The 20,697-nt window shown below is 53.8% G+C and overlaps 2 protein-coding genes across 7 annotated transcripts in view; one reads left to right on the top strand and one right to left on the bottom strand.

Annotated features, from left to right (window-relative positions):
- Positions 1 to 197: 197 nt before the first annotated feature.
- DUSP28 (dual specificity phosphatase 28) lies at positions 198 to 6,694 on the bottom strand. 3 transcript variants are annotated; one of them, XM_049888611.1, is made up of 3 exons: positions 6,203 to 6,694; positions 3,772 to 3,937; positions 198 to 2,974 (listed from the first exon to the last, which is right to left on the bottom strand). In XM_049888611.1, the coding sequence occupies exons 1-2, from the start codon at positions 6,578 to 6,580 to the stop codon at positions 3,773 to 3,775; spliced, it is 543 nt and encodes a 180-aa protein (XP_049744568.1). In that variant the 5' UTR covers positions 6,581 to 6,694; the 3' UTR covers positions 198 to 2,974; position 3,772. The 3 variants fall into 3 exon arrangements, 2 of the variants coding, with proteins under 2 accessions (XP_049744568.1, XP_049744567.1); XR_007518013.1 differs by having other exon boundaries at positions 204 to 306; positions 936 to 3,937; XM_049888610.1 differs by having other exon boundaries at positions 200 to 3,937.
- Positions 6,695 to 12,817: 6,123 nt separating this feature from the next.
- The window catches only part of ANKMY1 (ankyrin repeat and MYND domain containing 1), a 55,575-nt gene continuing 47,695 nt past the window's right edge, over positions 12,818 to 20,697 (top strand). For all 4 annotated transcript variants that reach the window (XM_049888607.1, XM_049888606.1, XM_049888609.1 and 1 more), the window contains exons 1-4: positions 12,818 to 12,927; positions 13,385 to 13,547; positions 14,205 to 14,394; positions 15,018 to 15,161. In XM_049888607.1, the coding sequence (XP_049744564.1) occupies positions 13,402 to 13,547; positions 14,205 to 14,394; positions 15,018 to 15,161 (480 nt within the window). In that variant the 5' untranslated portion in view covers positions 12,818 to 12,927; positions 13,385 to 13,401. The remainder of the gene's footprint in view (positions 12,928 to 13,384; positions 13,548 to 14,204; positions 14,395 to 15,017; positions 15,162 to 20,697) is intronic.

Below are 20,697 nucleotides of genomic sequence, written 5' to 3'. Positions count from 1 at the left end.
GCGGCGGCGGCGGCGGCGGCGACGGCGGCGGGGCGCGGGCACAACAGGAAGTCGCGCCGGGAGCCGCCCGCCGCCCCGCGCCGTGCGCCGCCCCGCCTGGGCTCCGCTCCGCCGCCGCCGCCGGGGGCGCTGTGCTGGGCCGTGGGCGCGCGGGGACGGCTCCGCGGCCTCCCCGCCCCGCGCGCCGCGCGTCCTGCCGCCCCGGCACCGGCGCGCCCCAAGACCCCCGACGGCGCCGTGGTGGCTCACTCCGGACGCTGCTGCTGCTGCTGCTGCCTCTCAGGGTGGGCTGCCTCCCGGCGCGGTCTGTAGACCCGGGGAGCTTAGGTCAGGCACTCAGGCCCGGACATGGTGCCCCCTCACCCACGCCCACCCACGAGCCCAGTGGCTGTGTTGTGGGCGCCTGGAGCGAGGCAGAGCTCAGGACCTTGGGCTGTGCTCCCCACTACGAGCGCCACCAGCCACCTGCAACTACTCAGATTTAAGCGAGTTAAATTACAAGCGCAGCTCCCCAGTTGGAGTGGCCACATTTCAAGGTCTCAGTGGCCCGTGGGGCTGGTGGCTGCAGCGGAGAGCACAGATATTGAACTTGGCCATCGGCGCAGGAAGTTCTGTTGGCCTGTAGTGCCTCGCCCTGGAGGTCGGACTGCTTTGGAGGCCAGTTTGGAGCCAATGGGCCCTGGCCTGCCTCCCTCACTCCGCTGGGCCCATCTACTCTTCTGGGGCCTGTTCTCTGATGGCCTCTAGAAGGAGGTGGTGGCTGCCCAAAGCGGAGCCACCCGGGGGCCTGGCCAGGGAGAGGGCGGCTGCAGACCAGGATGGGCTGCTGGGGTGGGATCGGGAAGCCTGGAGCAAGAGGCATCATCACATAAGAATTTGGATTCTTGGAGAGAGGGGCCTTTTGGCCGGGGAGACCTCCCAAGAACCCCCTACACCTCTTTTCAGCGTGGTGTGGCCAAGCCACGGCCGCAATCAACACTACACTGGACCCCGCGTGGTCTCGGAGCGGCACGTGCATGCTCGCCGGTCTCAGTGTCCTCATCTGTCACACGGGGCTGCTGGAGGGGGGGCGCGTGATCCTGCGGGTGTGGGGCGGGGAGTGGACACAGGACCATGCCTGTGGGGGAGGAGGCGCTGGGACACGTGACCATGCCTGTGGGGATGGGGGTGTGAGGCAGGTGGTCATGCCCGCCCAGGGGCTGGGGAGGGGGCTGATCACGTGTCCACCCACAGGGTCCTCAGGGGACATGCTGTCTTGGGAATCCCAAGGCAAACTCACCAGGGGGACTCACAGAGTCACCCCAAGTGGGAGGTCACTCCTGTGCCCTGACTCAGGAGGGGGAGAGCTGTGAAGCCAGTTTTCTGTGACCTGCAGATCCACAGAGGGGGAGGGCGTGTGGTTGTCTTCACGCTCCCCTCAACCGCCCCCGGGGACAGGCCTTCAGACGCCCCACGCCCGCTCCTAGCCTGAGACGCCCCCTGGCGGCAAGAGGCGGCATTACACCCTGGGACCTGGGGTGCTGCTGGGGGGGCCTCAAGGTGGGTGGGGGCGGGAGGCGGAGGGTCAAGCCCTCCTGTCACCCCACCCCACCACACGGGGTACGAGGAACCGCGAGTCTGAGCATCCCGGGGAGCCGGGCATGTGCACACCCCACCTTTTCCTGAGTAAATCCCACCGAGATGGACCAGGTCGACAGATGCCCTTGAGGATGGCCAGCCATCCACGTGTCACTGGCTCTGAACACGGTGGACGCCCAGACATCACTGCCAACCTCTGTCAGCCCAGCGTGGACCCCTCCTTCTGCCTTCAGATCTTGACAAAGGGGGTCCTGCTGGCGGGAGGCCGCCTGCAGGGTCCTGTCTTCTTGCTGCCTAATGGACTCCTAATCTGGGCTCCGCTGGGTCAGAGGAAGGATGCTGCTGCCTGGGGCACACCCTGCTTAGCCACACTGGGCTCCTCAGGGCACAGAGCCATCTGTCAGGCAGACAACGGGCTGCTCTGCTGGGTGCCCAGCACCATCCTTCAGTGGAGGCGTGCATGTTGCTGTCATGTTGAACAGGTTTCGGTGGAGTTTCTAGTGAAGATGGACTAGGAAGAAAGGCCTGGTCATTGACTTCTGAAAATCACCCAGTGAAAACCCTGTGGATCACGGCGTTGTGCATGGGGGGGCCATGAGTCAGGGCCACAACAAGCTGAGTGGGTGACTGGCCCTGGCTTTCAGGGGGCAGTAGGGCCAGGAGAAGCACACCTAGCACCCAGGACATTGCCTGGCTGCCTACCGACACGCCCAGGCTCTGTGGTCAGAGGTAACGGGGACTACAGCACCCAGTGCAGGTGGACCACTCAGGGCATGGGCCCTTCTGGAAAGAAGGTGTGGGTCCCCCACCAGAAAAAGACCCCCAGGCAACTGAGGCCCTAGCTGAGGTGGAGGGAATGCAGAATAAGCTGTCCCCGAAGGCTGAAAGGAAATGACACCAACCTCGGTATGCTATTCATTGCCTTGTTTGTATACATTTGAATATATCAGTCAGTGACCATATTATCCACAGATCATGAAGAAAGAGGTAGACTGTCAACGAGATGGACTGACGGGGTGGCTGCAACAACAGGGCTCAAGCATAACAAGGACTGTGAGGGCGGCGCAGGGCCGGGCAGGGTTTCGCTCTGTTGTGCATAAGGTCGCTAGGAGTCGGAACTGACTCAGCAGCACCTAGCAACCACAAAATGTTATTTACGATTCACATACAGTACATTCTTTGCTCTTCTCTCTCCCCACTGTCTTAAGTGTGTGGGTGATGGCTGGTTTCTAAGACAGTCTTCAGGTCCTTGGGTGTCCGGGTGATGCCATGTCTGAACGAGATACTCTGATGAAAGTGGCAACGGGAGGGGTCCCCCACTCCTACGGGACTGGGACATCCTTGCACCATCCGGTTTGGAGGAGGTGACGTGGCGCTAGGCCGGAGCACGCGGCTGCTGTTGTGGACAGTGGGAGGGCAAATAAGGCAGAAGGAGGGCTTGCCCACTGAGCAGCCAGAGGGCGGCCCACCCTTCTGCCCTCACCTGCATCCTGTAGCTGCTGGGAGCCGCATGTCCCTGTCACCTTGTTGTCGGACCCTGTGCTAGGTTCTGCGATGGGATAAGTGTGAGATTTGGGAGGTGGGAGGAAAGAGAGGCCACGATTGCTGGAGCAGCTGGCACGCTCAAAACTCTGCCACCACCTCTGGGGTCCTCTGGAGAGCTGCCTCCGCCAGTGCTGAAGGTGGCTACATTCAGGGTGGCAGGTCTCTCAGGTCCTTCCAGATCTCCCAAGGGCTAACAGTGGCTCTCCTGGCCCTGGCTCCCCCAGCCTCAATTTCCCTGAGTTAAATTTCTTTCTACCTAAAATTCTTAAAGTGGTTTTGATTTTCCTGACCAAAAAAAACTGTCTAGTAAATCGAGGTTGATCAGAGGGAAAGAGTCTGTCTTGGGCAGCAGTGGGCTTCCCAGCCCCCTTCTCAGTGGCTACCCCCCTGCACCACCATCCGAAGACCCTCCTGAGCTACATTTCAGGAAGACAAAGCTTAAAGGGGAAATGAAGACTGGTCCGGGATGGGAGGAAGGAACTGTTCTGACAGGGAGAAAGGGAGGAAGGGCTACCCTCTGACCAGTGTCCAAATGTCCCCTCACACCTGGAGCTGCAGGGCTGCAAAGCTGACATAGAAACCCCAAGTGTCCCCGCTTTGAGGACACAGGGTGCCCCAAGGGCATCATCCCCAAAGGCTGAAACATACTCTAGAGGCTCTCTGTGCACCCCACGGGGCGGTCCTCGTTGGAAAGAGCTGTCCCTGGAGGTGCCTGGGGTGGGCTGGGCTGGGACCGGAGCTGGTCTTCATACTGTTGGAGCTGAGACCAGAAGCCTGGGTTGGGCTCAGCCACAGGGCGGGCTTGCTTCACTGCCTGCAAACAAGAGACAAGTCAGCGGTCCTGCCAGAGCTGCTGACACTGTCCCTCCAGTCACCTCTGCTGGCGGCGGAGGGCGATCGAGGCTGCTAGTGTCTGAAGTTGCAGCTACAGGAGAGACGTCTTTTGGGGCTTATCTTAAAAAGTCATTCCACTTCTGCATTTGAGTCTGCATTTATGCCTGGTTGAATAAAACACTTTTACATTATTTAATGTCATGTAAAAATATATATATATATATATATTTTTTAAATGGGCAGCCCTAGAAGATGTGCCACGTGCGGCTTTGGGAAACCCCAGCAGACGCCCGCTCTGGCTTTTCTTTAGGCGTTAGGAAAATGGAAGGATGAATTGGTTCTCACCGGACCAGCTGAAATGACGAGCCCCCTAATGCCTTTGTTTGATGGACTCGTTAATAAACCCAGCCTTTAACATCTACTGAGCATCAACTCACTGCGGGCACTTCAAAAAGGACGTGGGGTCTTGATATAGATTGTAATTAGTTAATTATATATTTCACTTGACAATAAAATATTTACTGATCCCTGCTAGGTGCCAAGGAGCCCTGGTGGTCCAGTGGTTAAAGTGCTTGGCTGCTAACTGAAAGGTTAGTGGTTCAAACCCACCAACCGCTCCATGGCAGAAAGATGTGACAGGCTGCTTCCTTAAAGATTACAGGTTTGGAAACCCTACGGGGCAGTTCTCCTCTGTCCTGTACGGTCACTCTGAGTTGGAATTGACTCAACAGAAGGGGGTTTGGTTTGGTTTCGGTGTATGTGCCTAGGCGCTGGGGACACAGCACTGAACAATACAACACCATTCCTGTTCTCATGGAAAACACACTCCAGTGTGGGAACCAGAATGAGCCAGTGACTATATAACATTTCAGAGACAAGCTAGAGCCTGGTGGGCTGAAGCAACTGCTACGTTATAGAGTGAGGCCAGAAAGAACACCCCTGAGAAGCCCACTCGGTCAGGGCTGGAAGAACCAAATGAGGAAGCCAAGGAGAATCCAGGGGGAAGAGTGCTCCAGGCATAGCGAACAGCCAGCGCAAAGGCCCAAGGCTGGTTTGGCAAGAGTGACGTGAGTGAACACAGTGCAGCCTTTCAGCAGGTGAGCCTGGAGAGGTGACAAGGCCAGATCTCAGAGAGCCAGGAGGCCACGGTGAGGACCGTGGCTCTTCAGAGACACACAGCCCCCACAGGGATAGAGCAGTGGAGTATCTTGCTAGTATAAAACTAAGACAAACGCATTGCTGTCAAGTCGATTCCAACTAATAGCGACCCTACAGGACCAAGTAGAACTGAGCCATAAGGCTTCCAAGGCTGTAACCTTTACGGAAACTGCCACATTTTTCTCCCACGGCGTGGCTAGTGTGTTCGAACCACTGCGCCAAGTGCTTTAACCACTGCGCCACCAGGGCTAGTACTTGCGTTTAAAAGGACATCCCTGGCTGCTGTAGGGGCAAGGACAAAAGCAGAGGCGCCAACAGGAGCTCAAAAATCTGGCCTGGGGCAAAGGCAGGCTGGGCACAGCAGTGAGGGGCGGGTCGGAGAGACTTAGATTCTGCTTACATGTTGAAGGCAGAGCTGACCAGCTTTGCGGAGAAGAGGTGGGATTTGGGGGAGAAGAAAGTAAAAAATGACCGAGTCAAGCGGAGAGGTGGGGGAGGACTGGCAGATTTGGGGGAGAAGTAAAACGTTTCTTGCCAGGTGCCTGTTAGGCATGCAAACGGAGAGTAGGCAGCTCTGCAAGCGTGGGGCTCTGGGGACATGGCTGAAGGATAAACTTAGCAGTACGGCACACGGATGCTATTCAAAGCACACACTGCACGGGACCATGGGACGCGGTGAGGAAAGAAGCCTCAGGACAGCCCTGGACCAGAGACGCCAGGCGGGAAAGGCCCGCCCCCTAAGACTAGGACCCGCCCCGCCCGGAGACCACCCAATGACTGGGTCGCGTCCTGACCGGAAGGCCCGCCTCCAGCCTAAAGCGCCGCCGTACCCGGAAGTCCATCTTCCGGTCCCCAAGTCCTCCCCATTGCAAAGGTCCGCCCCTAAGATCAGGCCCTACACTCCCTTCAGTCCCGCGATGGGGCCCGCCCTTCACGGAAAGCCCATCCCCGTCACTGAGCCTGCCCCGCCGGGAGGCCCGCTCTCGTAACTGGGCCCGTCCTTCCCGGAAGGCCCGCCCTCCCAGAAGGCCCACCCCCGGAAGGCCCGCCCTCCCGGAAGGCCCGCCCCGCGCCTGGGCCCACCCACCTCGAAGGCCTGCGCCAGGCTGAGGCCGCGGTGCCGCATGAGGTAGGCGGTGCAGACGGCGGCCGAGCGGCTGCGGCCGTTCTTGCAGTAGACGAGGCAGGCACCGCCAGCGCGCACCGCGGCCTCCATGGCGGCGCAGGTGGGCTCCAGATGCGCCAGCAGGTCCTCGGCCGGGTCGTCCAGCACGGGCACGCGCAGCGCGGCCACGCCGGGCGCGCGCGGGCCGGGTTGCTGGCGGGAGACGTTGACGCACAGCGTGACGCCCGCGCGCGCCAGCAGCTCCGACGCGCCGGCGGTGCGCGCGCTCCCGAGGAAGAGCGCGGGGGCGACGCGCGCGAACGGCGGCGGCCGGCTCCCGGGCGCGAGGCCCGGCTCCATGACGGACTGGGCTCGGGCGCCGTGGGGCCTGTTTGAAGGCGGGCGGGCGCGCCGGCGCCTCCGGGTCCTAGAGGCCTGAGCTGCAGGCTCGGGGCCCCTCGCGGGAGCCCCGCTCGCGGCTCGGCCCCGGTCGCTGGACCCCGGAGCCGGCCAGTCGCTGCGGCCAAGCGCCAGCGGGCGCGGGGCTCCCGGGCCACCTGCCTCCTCCCCCGCCCCGCCGCCCCTCCCGCCCGCGTGGCGGTTTGTGTACCAACAGGGCCCGCCCACAGAGCCCCTGGCTGCCTCCCCATTTGCCAGGTCGGGTGCAGGGCAGCCGCCCCTTCTCCGATTGGCTGCAGGCCGGAGGGCGGCCATTGGCTGGGCTGAGGCCGCCAGTATTGGATTGGCCGCTGCGGGGTGGGCGGAGCCCGGGAGCAGGTGCGAGGGGCAGGACCCGGTGGCTGGCTGCCCACGTGTCCCTGAGCTGCCGCACCTGGTGCAGGGCAGGCTGCGTCACAGATATGAGTCCAGACACTGACCGGCCTCCTCCCTGTCGCTTCGTAAGGGCCACCTGGCTGCAGCTGGGCTCGTCCCTAGTCGCCGTGATAAAGAAGGCCGCTGGTTATGTTCCTAATGAGCATGTCGGGGAGGCAGTGGGGGTTCAGGGGTAGCGTTCTCAGCTCCCATCCAGGAGACCGGGGTTCAATTCCCAGCCAGTGCACTTCGTGCACAGCCGCCAACCGTCTGGCAGCGGAGGTTTGTGTGTTGCTGCAACGCTGAACTAAGGTGGAGTACGAAGAAAAGCCCGGTGGTCCGCGTGGGCCAGTGGAAACCCTGTGGGTCACAAGGGTCTGCTCTGCATTCGATCGGGGGGATGGCACAGGACCAGGAGTCAGTGCTTCCTTGGTTGCGCGTGGGGTCGCCATGAGTCGGCTGAGGAGACAGCGAACAACGACGATCAGCACTTCTCTTAGGGTGGCCCGAATACCTCTGTTCATGATCCCGGTAGCTGCATTGCTGGCTGAGGTGCCTCTTAATACAACTGTATATTCTCTTCTGTTATCTGCTTCGTAATAAATTGACCTTTGTAATTTCTTCATTTTATTCTCCTTTTTATTGTAAAATAAAGTTCATATAAAACAACTGTTTCCCGGTAACTTTCCATCATTTGTCCAGAGACCAGTATTTATTTTTTAATTACTGGGTTGGCACTGTAAACTCTGAATTTATTTAATATCATCTAAGGCCCACGAAGTTGCCATTTAAGAAGACTAATCTATTGGAATGGTTCCAGTGAAGAGGAACTGGTGCAGCCCAGCTGCCGTGCTGCAGACATTGTTATTGAAGCTCCAGTTTCTAACATTGGTTAAAAACACACGCACACACCTTTGACTCATTTCCATCCTTACTTAAGAGTTTGTAATCCATCTCTAGCTGAAATTACCCCCCAATACCCAATGCAACCTTAAAAAAAAAAATTGTCATGGAGCTGATTTCGACTCAAAGCAACGCTATAGAACAGGGTAGTACTGCCCGGTAGGGTTTCCAAGGCCCAGCTCGTGGATTCAAATTGCTGACCTTTTGGTCAGCACCACTCTGTGTGTGTGTGTGTGTGTTTATGTGGAGACTCTGGTGGCATAGTGGTTAAGAGCTATGGCTGCTAACCAAAAGGTTGGTGGTTTAAATCCTCCAGGTGCTCCTTGGAAACTCAATAGGGCAGTTCTACCCTGTCCAATAGGGTCGCTATGAGTCGGAATTGACTTGACAGCAGTGGGTTTGGGTTTTTTTGGTTTGGTGCTTTATGTGAAAGTTTACAAATCAAGTCAGTCTCTCATACAAAAATTTATACACCTTTTTGTGTACTCCTAGTTGCTCTCCCCCGATGAGACAGCACATTCCTCCTCTCCACCCTGTATTCCCCATGCCCATTCAGCCAGCTCCTGTCCCCTTCTGCCTTCTCATCTTGCCTCCAGAGAGGAGCTGCCCACATAGTCTCATGTGTCTACTTAAGCTAAGAAGCTCACTCTTTGCCAGTATCGTTTTCTATCCCATTGTCCAGTCCAATCCCTGTCTGAAGAGTTGGCTTTGGGAATAGTTCCAGTCTTGGGCTAACAGAAGATCCTGGAGCCATGACCTCTGGGGTCTTTCTAGTCTCAGGCCATTAGGTCTGGTTTTTTACGAGAATTTGTGGTCTGCATCCCACTGCTCTCCTGCTCCCTCAGGGGTTCTCTGTTATGTTCACTGTCAGGGCAGTCATTGGTTGTAGCCCGGCACCATCTAGTTCTTCTGGTCTCAGGCTGATGTAGTCTCTGATTTATGTGGCCCTTTCTGTCTCTTGGGCTCAAAATTACCTTGTGTCTTTGGTGTTCTTCATTCTCCTTTGCTCTGGGTGGGTTGAGACCAATTGATGCATCTTAGATGACCACTTGCTAGCACTTAAGACCCCAGATGCCACTCATCAAAGTGGGATGCAGAATGTTTTCTTAATAGATTTTGTTATACCAGTTGACCTAGATGTCCCCTGTAACCATAGTCCCCAGGCCCTCATCCCTGCTACTCTGGCCTTCGAAGCATTCCATTGTATTCAGGAAACTTCTTTGCTTTTGGTTTAGTCCAGTTGTGGTCAGTACGACTCTGAACCACCACACCATCAGGGCTCCCACCCCAACCTACTACTAGATAAATCTGATAAAATATACCTGCCTTCAGCAGGGTGCCCTCTGAACAACCTCTGGCTGGTGATTGCTTCTCAGTTTCAGCACCCACCAAGCTGGTAACTCACATCTTTACCACAACCTGGGGCTCTCTTGACGGAAAGACTCGAACATCCATCTGAAGGTCCAGACAGCACCCACGTGGAGGTCTTCCCAGCATCCATTTCCTTCTTCCTCTGCCTTGTAAAGGGCCTCAACTTTCCTGGGATGTGGAAGGGATGGAATTTCCCTTTTCCCTTGGATTCATGGGAGCTATCCAATTAGGAAGAGACTCGCTGGCTCCCAGCTCCAGGGTGGGCACTAGCTGCCTCCAGCCAATCCATGAAGCCGCTTCTAGGCTTCCTTCAGGAATTGGTTGGGATCCAATGGGAACCCATAAGAGGTTGCTTGGAAGGAGCTTGGAAGACTCCTTCTCTCCCATGGTCCCAGAGGAAGCCAGCCTTGGGGTTAGGGTAGAGGCAGTGGGAGAGGCTGATCCCTGTGTGACATCATGGAGCACTGAATCACACCAAACCTCAAGTCCCTCCTCCCCCTGGACTGGCCGGCTTCGTGCTTCACGGGCCAGCAGATGGCCCTTTGTTGTCGGCATGTGCCTGAAGCGGGCTTTCTGTTCCAACAGCTCTTTCTTGATCCCTCATGGTCCTTAGCCCCCCAAGTTAATAAACCGGTAACCAAATCATTGCATCTCTTAAATCCATCTTTCCGCCTCCATTGCTACACTTCGTTTGAGCCACCCTCTCCTTTCTGGGCTTGGCACTGCCCCAGGGGCCTTCCCACCAGGCTTCCACGCAGTAGTGGGAATACACACTCTGTAATGAGCTGTTCTGAATGTCCATCCTGACTCATTAACAATTTGTGACCTGTTAGTGGCTGTGAAATCAGTTTTGGGGGTCACGACTAGCATTTTATTTTTTAGCAAAATGGTAGAGAACAAAATAAACCAAAAAACCAAACCCATTGCTGTCGAGTCAATTCCGATTCATAGTGACCCTATAAAAATATATATATTTTTGTAGTGACCCTATAGGACAGAGAAAATTGCCCCATAGGATTTCCAAGGAGCGACCAGTGGATTTGAATTGCCGATGTTTTGTTAGCAGCTGAGTGCTTAACCACTGCCCTGCCAGGGAGACTACATGAAAATATTAGGGTGCATGTATGTAGTGGAGGGCAGCTTTTAATGAAAAATTTCTAGGTTTATTTGTACTGGGTCAGTCACAGCATAAAGTGGTATCTTACTGTGGGTCCCAGGCAAACAGTGTGGAAACCACTCAGCTAAACCGTCCTGCTCCTGGTTGGAGCCATCTTGCTGCTCCGTCTTTGGCCTGGCATTCAGGGCTCCCTGCCCTGCCCCTCCACCGTCATCTCTCTGTTTCCACTGCACACAGCACAGTCGCTCGCTGGTTCTCAGAGTGTGGTCCATAATCCAGCAAGCAGCGGCAGCATCTGGGAACTTGACAGAATTGCAAATTCTTGGGCCCACTCCAGACCCAAAGATCAGAAACTCTGGGGGCAGGGCTCAAGAATCTGCTTCACCAAGCCCTCCATGTGATTCTAAAGCCATTTAATGCAGACATTCCAAAACAAACAAACGGAGTTACCCACCCACCAGACCCTCTACCAAACATGATGCCCTTCTCCAGGGACTTGTCCTGCCTGATAACGTCTAAAGGTACCTAAGACGGAGTCTCACTATTTTCACTCCTAAGGAGCACCCTGGCTGTAGTTCTTGTGCGTTCTTCAAGTTGCTAATTTAGAAAATAGTAATTAAAAATGTATAAGTACACTCCCACAGTTCTGGAGGCCAGAAGTCTGAAGTCAAGGTGTTGGCAGGAACCTGCTCTCTCTGAAGGCTCTGGGGGAGAATCCTTCCTCACCTGTTCCAGCTTCTGGTGGTTGCCAGAAACCCTTGGCTTGTAGCTGCATCACTCCAGTCTCTGCCTACATCTTCACAGGGCCGCCTTCCCTCTCTTTGTGTCTGTCTGTCTCCACATCTTCTTAGAAGGACCCACCCTAACTTGAGAACACCTGCAAAGACCCTGTTTCCAAATAAGGTCACATTCACAGGGTTAGGACTTGAACATATCTTTTGGGGGGATACAATTCAGCCCACAGGTGGCATGGTTTAACAGGTTTGCAGGGTATTTGGGAGTTTTTGTTGGCTGTTTTTCTTCCTCTCTCCCTAATGTGATTTTAGATGGCTCAGTTTGCCTCTGTTCAGCTCCCCACCTGCCCTTGGAGGGAACAGGTGCAGAGAGGAGACCTGAGGAGGAAAGACGGAGGGTCAAGACAGGGGGCCTCAAGGGAGCAAGGCGGTACTGAGGGGCTGAGAGGGGACCAACGGGGAAGGGGGAGCCAAATGAGGACTGAGACTGTGGGGCGGCGAGGAGGAGTTGCCCCTAGAATCCCAACACCACCACCTTAGTCCCTGGCAATCCAGCTGCGGGGGGTGGGATGGGGTGGGTCTGAGCATGGCACATCCTAGTCCAGTGCCCTGAATCTACTCCCCTCTACTGCTCAGAGGGCTCCTACGCATACTCTGAAACCCCGCTCAGGAATCCTCCCTCCCTAGTCTAACCTGTTACCTCTCTGTCCAGACAGCTAATCCCTCTTCCTTCCAGAAGACCCCCTCGCCCTCCTCCACCTTGTCGTTACCTGCCTGTTTCCCCCCAAGACCGTGAGTCCCCCTCCCCTGCCTTCCACCAACATTCACGGAACTGACAAAAGTCAGCTTTAGAGTCCGCAGAGTGCAGTCAGGAAACCCTGGTGGTGTAGTGGTTAAGTGCTAGGGCTGCTACCCAAAAGGTCTGCAGTTCGAATCCGCAAGGTGCTCCTTGGAAACTCGACAGGGCAGTCCTACTGTGTCCTATAGGGTCCCTATGAGTTGGAATCGACTCGACCGCAGTGGGTTTGGTTTTTTGAGCGCGGTCAAGTCTGGACTCCCCCACATAGTAGCGCGCGACCACGGGCAAGTTGATTAACCCTTTGTGCCTCCGTTTCCCCAGGTGTCACACGCCAGCACCCACACACACTCTCTCTACGGGTGCGTTGAGCTTTGACAGCTGCAGGACGCCGAGGTCGGCGTTGGGGTCTGAGCGCCGTCCTCACCGTTTCAGGTGTGGGGGTCGGCGGAGCGCCGGGAGGGGCTCAGCCAGCGCAGGGCGTGTGAGGTCACAGAGGGGCGGTGCCGCCGCGAGGACGCCCCGCAGGATTCCCTGGGGGCGGGGCCTGGGGGATGGGGCGGGGCCTGGGGCGGGCCGGGGCGGGGCCGAGGGGGTCGGGCCTGGGGCGGGGCCGGGCCGGGGCGGGTCTGGGAGTGGGGCGGGAGCGGGACCTGGGAGGGGCGGGACCTGGGGCGGGGCCGGGAGCGGGGAGGGGCGGGGCCGGGGGCGGGGCCGGGGCGGGGCCTTGGGAGGGGCCGGGCCGGGGCGGGAGCAGGGGGCGGGGCCTGGGGAGCGGCCCTGGCGGCGATTGGCGGAGGCCGGGGCGGCCGTGCACGTGGGACGTCTCCAGGGAAACCGGACGCCGTCTGGGCGCTGCGGCGAGCGCGGTTCTGCGCTGCCTGCTGCGGCCTTGGGGTCCCTGTGCGCTCTGTGCGAACTCTCTGAGCGGGGTGCGGTGGTGGATTCTCCGCGGCAGGGGCGGTGCGACGCGGTGAGCCGGCCGGTCAGCGGGTCCGGGGTCTCCGAGCCTGGCCCGCTGTCCCCCCGAGGAGAGTGGGATCAGGGAGAGAATTTGGGAGCCCACCCTGCGGGTGGGCAGGGGGACGGTGCGCCCGCTGTCCCCTCCGTTCTCGCTCCTGGTTCCTGAAGCCTGCGGGGGAATGGCGACCCCGCTGTCCGTGGAGCCCCTTTGACCAGGACCTTGGCCACCTGGCCCTAAACGGAGGGCTTCGTAGGGTGTTCTCACAGAGGGGACAGGGTCACCTTCGGGCAGTGGCGAAGGTTTACCCTGGGGATTCCACAGGCCCGGACAGAATTTTGAGAACGGACCCGGGGCTCAGTTCAGGGGAGGGAGCTCCGTTTCCTGGCCTCATGGGGCAGGGGCCCGTCCCCAGGCGCCCACGTGCTGCTGATGGCAGTCAGAAGCCCTTCCTCGGCTTTGCTTACAGGTTCGAAGAAGAGCGGCATGGAAGGTGCAGGCTCGGCCTTGGCCTTTGGCCCTGAAGCATCGAAGGCTCACGGCCCCAAAGAGCGCCTGGCAGGGACGGGCAGTGAGTCCAGTGCTGCTGAGGACTTAGAAGACCAGGGGAGCTCTGCCTTCTTCCCCAAAAGGTGCAGGAGCAGTACTTCTCATACCCAGAGCAGAAAAGAGGCAAATCCGCTGTCGTCCTCTCGCCGGCCGCTGTGCAGCCTCCCATCCCTGCATCCTTCTGTCCGTCTGTCCAGCTTGCTGGTCTGCTTGTTGCCCCTTAAGCTGCTCACAGGCCCACCTTGGCCTGGAAGGTCCCCTTCCTTACTCAGACCTTTCTCAGCCCACCTGTGTCCCTGAGTGTCTGCTCCTGCCTACTCTGGGTGGTGCTGCGCCTGCTCACAGGACAGAAGGCCCTGCCCAGAGGGGGTGGGGAGGCGTGCAGTCTGGCCTAGGTGGCAACTGGTCACGGGGCCCCAGGCAGTGGAGCCAGCCTGCCCTGGGCTGGAGGAGTTCTGCCTCCACGGACCAGCAGCCACTTACCTTGTCAGCCAGACAGATGCAGGTTTACACTCTTACTGTTCTGACCACTCTCTGAGTGACCCCAGGCAAGTCCCCGCACCCTCTGTGCCTCAGTTTCCCTTTCTGCAGAATGCTGATAACAGCAGCACTTGCCTCCCGGGTGGTGTGAGGAAGAAACGAGAGTGTGTGTGGCGGGGGGGGGGGGGGGGGCTAGGCGTAGTCACTCTTGAAACACTTTGGCCTTCGTCATCTTCCCTCCTCTTCCTGCCTCTTCCCAGGGACCTGGCATCTGCCCTGGAGATGGAAGACGAGGAGTCTGAGGGAGCCCCGAGGGAGCAGAGCCTGAAGGAGGCCTACATCCAGCTTGTCCAGGGCACACAGGAGTGGCGGGACGGCTGCACCTACCAGGGCGAGTTTGGGCTGCAAATGAAGCTCGGGTTTGGTGAATTCTCCTGGCCCACGGGCGAGGTAACCACTACCTGCCTCCTCCCTCCTCCCCCAGGGCACGGCCAAGCTCAGCGGTAGGTCTCTGTCCTTCTAAGATGGATGCGATGTGAACATTAGGATCCATGGACAGCAGGAAGCTAACGAGGCTAATGTTATTCCTACTTGAGAAATCCCCCAGAAAAAATTCATGGGTCCTGTCCGTGGTATGAGGGAGGCTTGGTGGCACATGGTTAAGTGCTCAGCTGCTAACTGATAGGTTTGTGGTTTGAATCCACCAGCCACTCCACAGGAGAAAGATGTGGCAGTCTGCTTCTGTAAAGAATATAGTCCCGGAAACCCTGTAGGGCAGTTCTACTATGTCCTGTAGGGTCGTTATCAGTTGGAATTGACTCGACAGTAGCGGGTTTGGTTTGGGGTGTTTTTGGGGGAGTCCCTGGTTCTCTGGGAGCTGTCTGCTGGGCACCTACTCCAGGTGCTGTGAGTGACCAACCCTAGCATCACGTTGGCCACCTGAACTTGAAGACAGCCCCAAGGGGTCACCATTCCTTGCCAATCAGATGCCTCGGCTCACAGGACATCCAGTAAGGTGACTGAGAGGAGTGGCTTCTCAGACACAGAGCCTTGCCAATTGCCCCTCTTTGCAGACGTACCGCGGGCATTTCTACCGTGATCACCGCCACGGCTTAGGCACCTACACTTGGCCTGATGGCTCCAGCTTCACTGGCATGTTCTCCCTCAGCCACCGAGAAGGCTATGGAACCATGTACCTGAAGTCGAGGATCTTTCAGGTGAGGGGGCAGGTCCACTGGGGTGTCTGGGCAGTGGACACAGGCGCTTGTTTAACTAGAGAGTGCTGTCGTACTTTTCCTGATTATAAAAGCAATCAATAATCAATCATTGGTATAGTAATCTTATGTCAATAATCAGGGTATAAATAAACAGGGAAAGCTGCCTTGTTACTCTCCCCCCCAGAGTAGAGAAAAAGATTGTTGTATGTCCTTCAAATTTAAAACACTCACTGTAAATATTTATTTTTTAATATATAAACCATCTCATTCTACAAATATTGTTTCAAAACTTGCCCTTTTCCTGGACAACGCTCCGGTTTTGCAGATACAGATACCTTTGGAGTCCCTGGGGGGAGCATCCCAGATGACATACCCTGTCAACTTTTGCTTATGAAAAAATTTGTGTATTTCACCTTCACTCTTGACGGGTATTTTTACAGGATGTAGACTTCTGGGTTGCCAGTTAGTTTTCTCGAGCTCACTAAAGATATCATCTAAAGATTCCACTCCTTCTCTTCTGCTTCCTCCTCCTCCCCCTCCTCCCTCTCCTTGTCCCCCTCATTCTCTACTTCTTCCCCTTCCTCCTCCTCCTCGTCTTTCTCCTGGGCTCCCGTTTGCCGGGACCTGTCTGACCCTCTCCTTCCACTGCCGCCTCCTACATTGCCGCCCACTTGTTGCAGGCACCTGGGCTGGGCCTGTGACATCAGAGTTGCAGGAGCTTCCCTGAAATGTGCTTGCACACAAAGTCCCCGACAGGCTTCCACCTTGAGACCCTCAGTCCCATCGTCACCTTCTCAGAGAGGCTTTGGAGCCCCATCTCCTCACGCCATTCCCCACCCCCTGCAACACGCTGTCCTCTACCTGATACCTTAGCTGTTTATGCATTTGCTTTCCTGTCCCCAGGAGGCAGGGGCTGTCCTGTCTTCGTCCCACCATGCAGCACATAATGTTGTTGTTAGGTGCCGTCGAGTCGGTTCCCACTCATAGCGACCCTCTGCACAACAGAATGAAACACTGCCCGGTCCTGCGCCATCCTTACAATCGTTGTTATGCTTGAGCTCATTTTTGCAACCACTGTGTCAGCCCACCTCATTCAGGGTCTTGCTCTTTTCTGCTGACCCTGTACTCTGCCAAGCATGATGTCCTTCTCCAGGGGCTCGTCCCTCCTGACAGTATGTCCAAAGTATATAAGACGCAGCCTCCCCATCCTTGCTTCTAAGGAGCATTCTGGTTGTACTTCTAAGACAGATGTGTTCGTTCTTTTGGCAGTCCATGGTATATTCAATATTCTTCGCCAACACCACAATTCAAAGGTGTCAATTCTTTTTCTGTCTTCCTTATTTATTGTCCACCTTTCACATGCATATAATGCAATTGAAAATACCATGGCTTGGGTCAGGCGCACCTTAGTCTTCAAGTTGACATCTTTGCTCTTCAACACTTTAAAGCAGCAGATTTACCCAATGCAATGTGTCTTTTGATTTCTTGACTGCTGCTTCCATGGCTGTTGATTGTGGATCCAAGTAATGAAACCCTTGACAACTTCAATCTTTTCTCTGTTTATCATGATGTAGCTTATTGGCCCAGTTGTGAGGATTTTTGTTTTCTTTATGTTGAGGTGTAATCCATACTGAAGGCTGTGGTCTTTGGTCTTCATCAGTAAGTGCTTCAAGTCCTCTTCACTTTCAGCAAGCAAGGCTGTGTCATCTACATAACACAGGTTGTTAATGAGCCTTCTTCCAATCCTGATGCCCCTTTCGTCTTCATGGAGTCCAGCTTCTTGTATTATTTGCTCAGCATACAGATTGAATAGGTATGGTGAAAGGACACAACCCTGATGTACACCTTTCCTGCCTTTAAACCAATCAGTATCCCCTTGTTCTGTCCGAATAACTCCCTCTTGATCTATGTAAAGGTTCCTCATGAGCACAATTAAGTGTTCTGGAATTTCCATTCTTCACAATGTTATCCATAGTTTGTTATGATCCACACAGTTGAATGCCTTCGTATAGTCAATAAAACACAAGTAAACGTCCTTCTGGTATTCTCTGCTTTCAGCCAGGATCCATCTGACATCAGCAATGATATCCCTGGTTCCACATCCTCTTCTGAAACTGCCCTGAATTTCTGGCAGTTCCCTGTCCATATACTGCCGCAGCTGCTTTTGAATGATCTTTAGCAAAATATTGCTTGTGTGTGATATTAATGGTATTGTTCTCTAATTTCCACATTCGGTGGATCACTTTTCTTGGGAATAGGCATAAATATGGATCTCTTCCAGTCAGTTGGCCAGGAAGCTGTCTTCCATATTTCTTGGCATAGACGAGTGAGCATCGCCAGCACTGCATCTGTTTGTTGAAACATCTCAATTGATATTCCATCAATTCCTGGAGCCTTGTTTTTTTGCCAATGTCTTCAGTGCAGCTTGGACTTCTTCCTTCAGTACCATTGGTTCCTGATCATATGCCACCTCTTGAAATGGTTGAACATCGACTAATTCTTTTTGGTGTAATGACTCTGTGTATTCCTTCCATCTTCTTTTAATGCTTCCTGCGTCATTTAATATTTTCCCTGTGGAATCCTTGACTATTGCAACTCGAGGCTTGAATTTTTGCTTCAGTTCTTTCAGCTTGAGAAACGCCGAACATGTTCTTCCCTTTTGGTTTTCCATCTCCAACTCTTTGCATACGTCATTATAATACTTCCCTTTGTCTTCTCAAGCCACCCTTTGAAATCTTCTGTTCAGTGCTTTTATTTCATCAATTCTTCCTTTCGCTTTAGCTGCTCAATGTTTGAGAGCAAGTTTCAGAGTCTCCTCTGACATCCATCTTGGTCTTTTCTTTCTTTCCTGTCTTTTCAGTGACCTCTTGCTTTCTTCATGTATGATGTCCTTGATGTCATTCCACAACTTGTCTGGTCTTCAGTCACTAGTGTTCAGTGCATCAAATCTATTCTTCAGATGGTCTCTAAATTCAAATGGGATATACTCAAGGGCATATTTTGGCTCTCGTGGCCTTGCTCTGATTTTCTTCAGTTTCAGCTTGAACTTGCATATGAACAATTGATGGTCCGTTCCACAGTAAGCCCCTAGCCTTGTTCTGACTGATGATGTTGAGCTTTTCCATTGTCTCTTTCCACAGATGTAGTCAATTTGATTCCTGTGTGTACCATCTGGTGAGGTCCATGTGTTTAGTTGCTGTTTATGTTGGTGAAAGAAGGTATTTGCAATGAAGAAGTCGTTAGTCTTGCAAAATTCTATCATTCAATCTCCAGCATTGTTTCTATCACCAAGGTGATATTTTCCAACTATTGATCCTTCTTCTTTGTTTCCAACTTTTGCATTCCAATCCCCAGTAATTATCGGCGCATCTTGATTGCATGTTCGATCAACTTCAGACTGCAGCAGCTGATAAAAGCTTTCAGTGTCTTCAACTTTGGCCTTGGTGTTTGGTGCGTAAATTTGAATAATAGTTGTATTAACTGGTCTTCCTTGTAGGTATATGGATATTTTCCTATCACTGACAGTGTTGTACTTCAGGATAGATCTTGAAATGTTCTTTTTGATGATGAATGCAACACCATTCCTCTTCAAGTTGTCATTCCCAGCATAGTAGACTATATGATTGTCTCATTCAAAATGGCCAATACTAGTACATTTCAGTTCACCGATGCCTAGGATATTGATGTTTATGTGTTCCATTTCATTTTTGACGATTTCCACTTTTCCTAGATTCACACTTCATACATTCCAGGTTCTGATTATTAACAAATGTTTACAGCTGTTTCTTCTCATTTTGAGTCATGCCACATCAGCAAATGAAGGTCCTGAAAGCTTTACTCCATCCACGTAATTAGGGTCAACTCCACTTTGAGGAGGCAGCTCTTCCCCAGTTGTCTTTTGAGTGTCTTCCAACCTGGGGGGCTCATCTTCCAGCACTGTATCAGACAATGTTCCGCTGCTATTCATAAGGTTTTCACTGGCTAATGCTTTTCAGAAGTAGACTGCCAGGTCCTTCTTCCTAGCCTGTCTGAGTCTGGAAGCTCAGCTGAAACCTCTCCTCTATGGGCGACCCTGCTGGTACCTGAATACTGGTGGCATAGCTTCCAGCATCACAGCAACACACAAGCCCCCACAGTAGGACAAACCGACAGACAGGTGGAGGCGGCACACACTAGGTCTTAATAAATTTTTGTTGAATGAATGAATCCATTTCTTAGACCTATATTCAGTGGGGTCACCAGGGTTGGTGTCCCCCAGTGTGGTAACTCATGGTGTCACCCCCCCATGGACCTTCTTCCCTTCCAGACCACACAGAATCCTTAGTAGTGTTTTTTGCATTAAGGTCATAAATCATAATTCCAGTATATCACTCCTTTTCCTTTGATTACCACTTCATTCTCAAAAAAGTTATTGATATAGTTTCACAAGTACTAATTCCCACAATATTGTAGCTCAAACACTGGAAAACTTGACAAAATCAGCACGGTAAAAACACTGGCAGCTTGTAGCACGTGCAGAGAAAACCAGGTGACAGGAGCATCGTTGTAATTGGGTAATGACCACAGCTCTGACCAGAGGGCATGAAAAAAATTAGCAGGTTCAAAAAGTAAATTAGCAAAGAGTTTTAGCCTTGCAGGTATATTGATACATGTAAGTTGGGCTTACAAAATTGTTTTTGTTGTTATAACTAACTACCTGGATATTTTTAGAGATGGCCATTTTGGGGTCACCCCCCTGACAGTGTCACCCAGGTGGGCCACACCCCCTAGTGATGCCGCTGCATGTACTTTCTTCTTCTGATTTTCAAACCCCAAAAAACCCACTGCCGTTGAGTCGATTCCGACTCATAGCGACCCTATAGGACAGAGTAGAACTGCCCCATAGAGTTTCCAAGGAGCGCCTGGCGGATTTGAACTGCCAACGTCTTGGTTAGCAGCCGTAGCACTTAACCACTTGCCACCAGGGTTTCCATTCTGATTTTTTTTTTTTTTTAATCAGAATGGAAATTTTTAGGTACTACATATTTAAATAGTTCACTTATTTTTTAAAAGAGTATTATTCCATTGTATGGATATAACAAAATTTTTTATTTTTATTTTTTCTGTGGTGGCACAGTGGTTAAGAGCTCGGCTGGTAACCAAAAAGTCGGCAGTTCGAATTCACCAGCTGCTCCTTGGAAACCTTATGCGGCAGTCCTCCTCTGTTCTATAGGGTCGCTATGAGTCATAATCGACTCGACGGTAATGGGTTTGGCTTCGTTTTGGTTTGTTGTGGTGAAAAATACGCATGAAAACGTGTGCCCATATAACAATTTCTATATTTACAATTCAGTGACACTGATTACATTCTTCACGTGGTGCAGCCTTTTCGCTATTCTCCTCCAAACACCCCACCGCTCTTGTCCTGGAGTGAATCATGTCCCTGAAAATGCCTGTATCAGTTTGGCTGGGCCATGATTCCCAGTATTGTGTGGTTGCCGTCTATTTTGTGATTGTATTTTATGTTAAAGAGGATTAGGGTGGGATTGTAACACCC

Source organism: Elephas maximus, chromosome 6 (genome assembly GCF_024166365.1).
Source record: "Elephas maximus indicus isolate mEleMax1 chromosome 6, mEleMax1 primary haplotype, whole genome shotgun sequence".
Classification (NCBI taxonomy): Eukaryota; Metazoa; Chordata; class Mammalia; order Proboscidea; family Elephantidae; genus Elephas; species Elephas maximus.
This window is presented reverse-complemented; position numbering and strand designations above follow the sequence as displayed.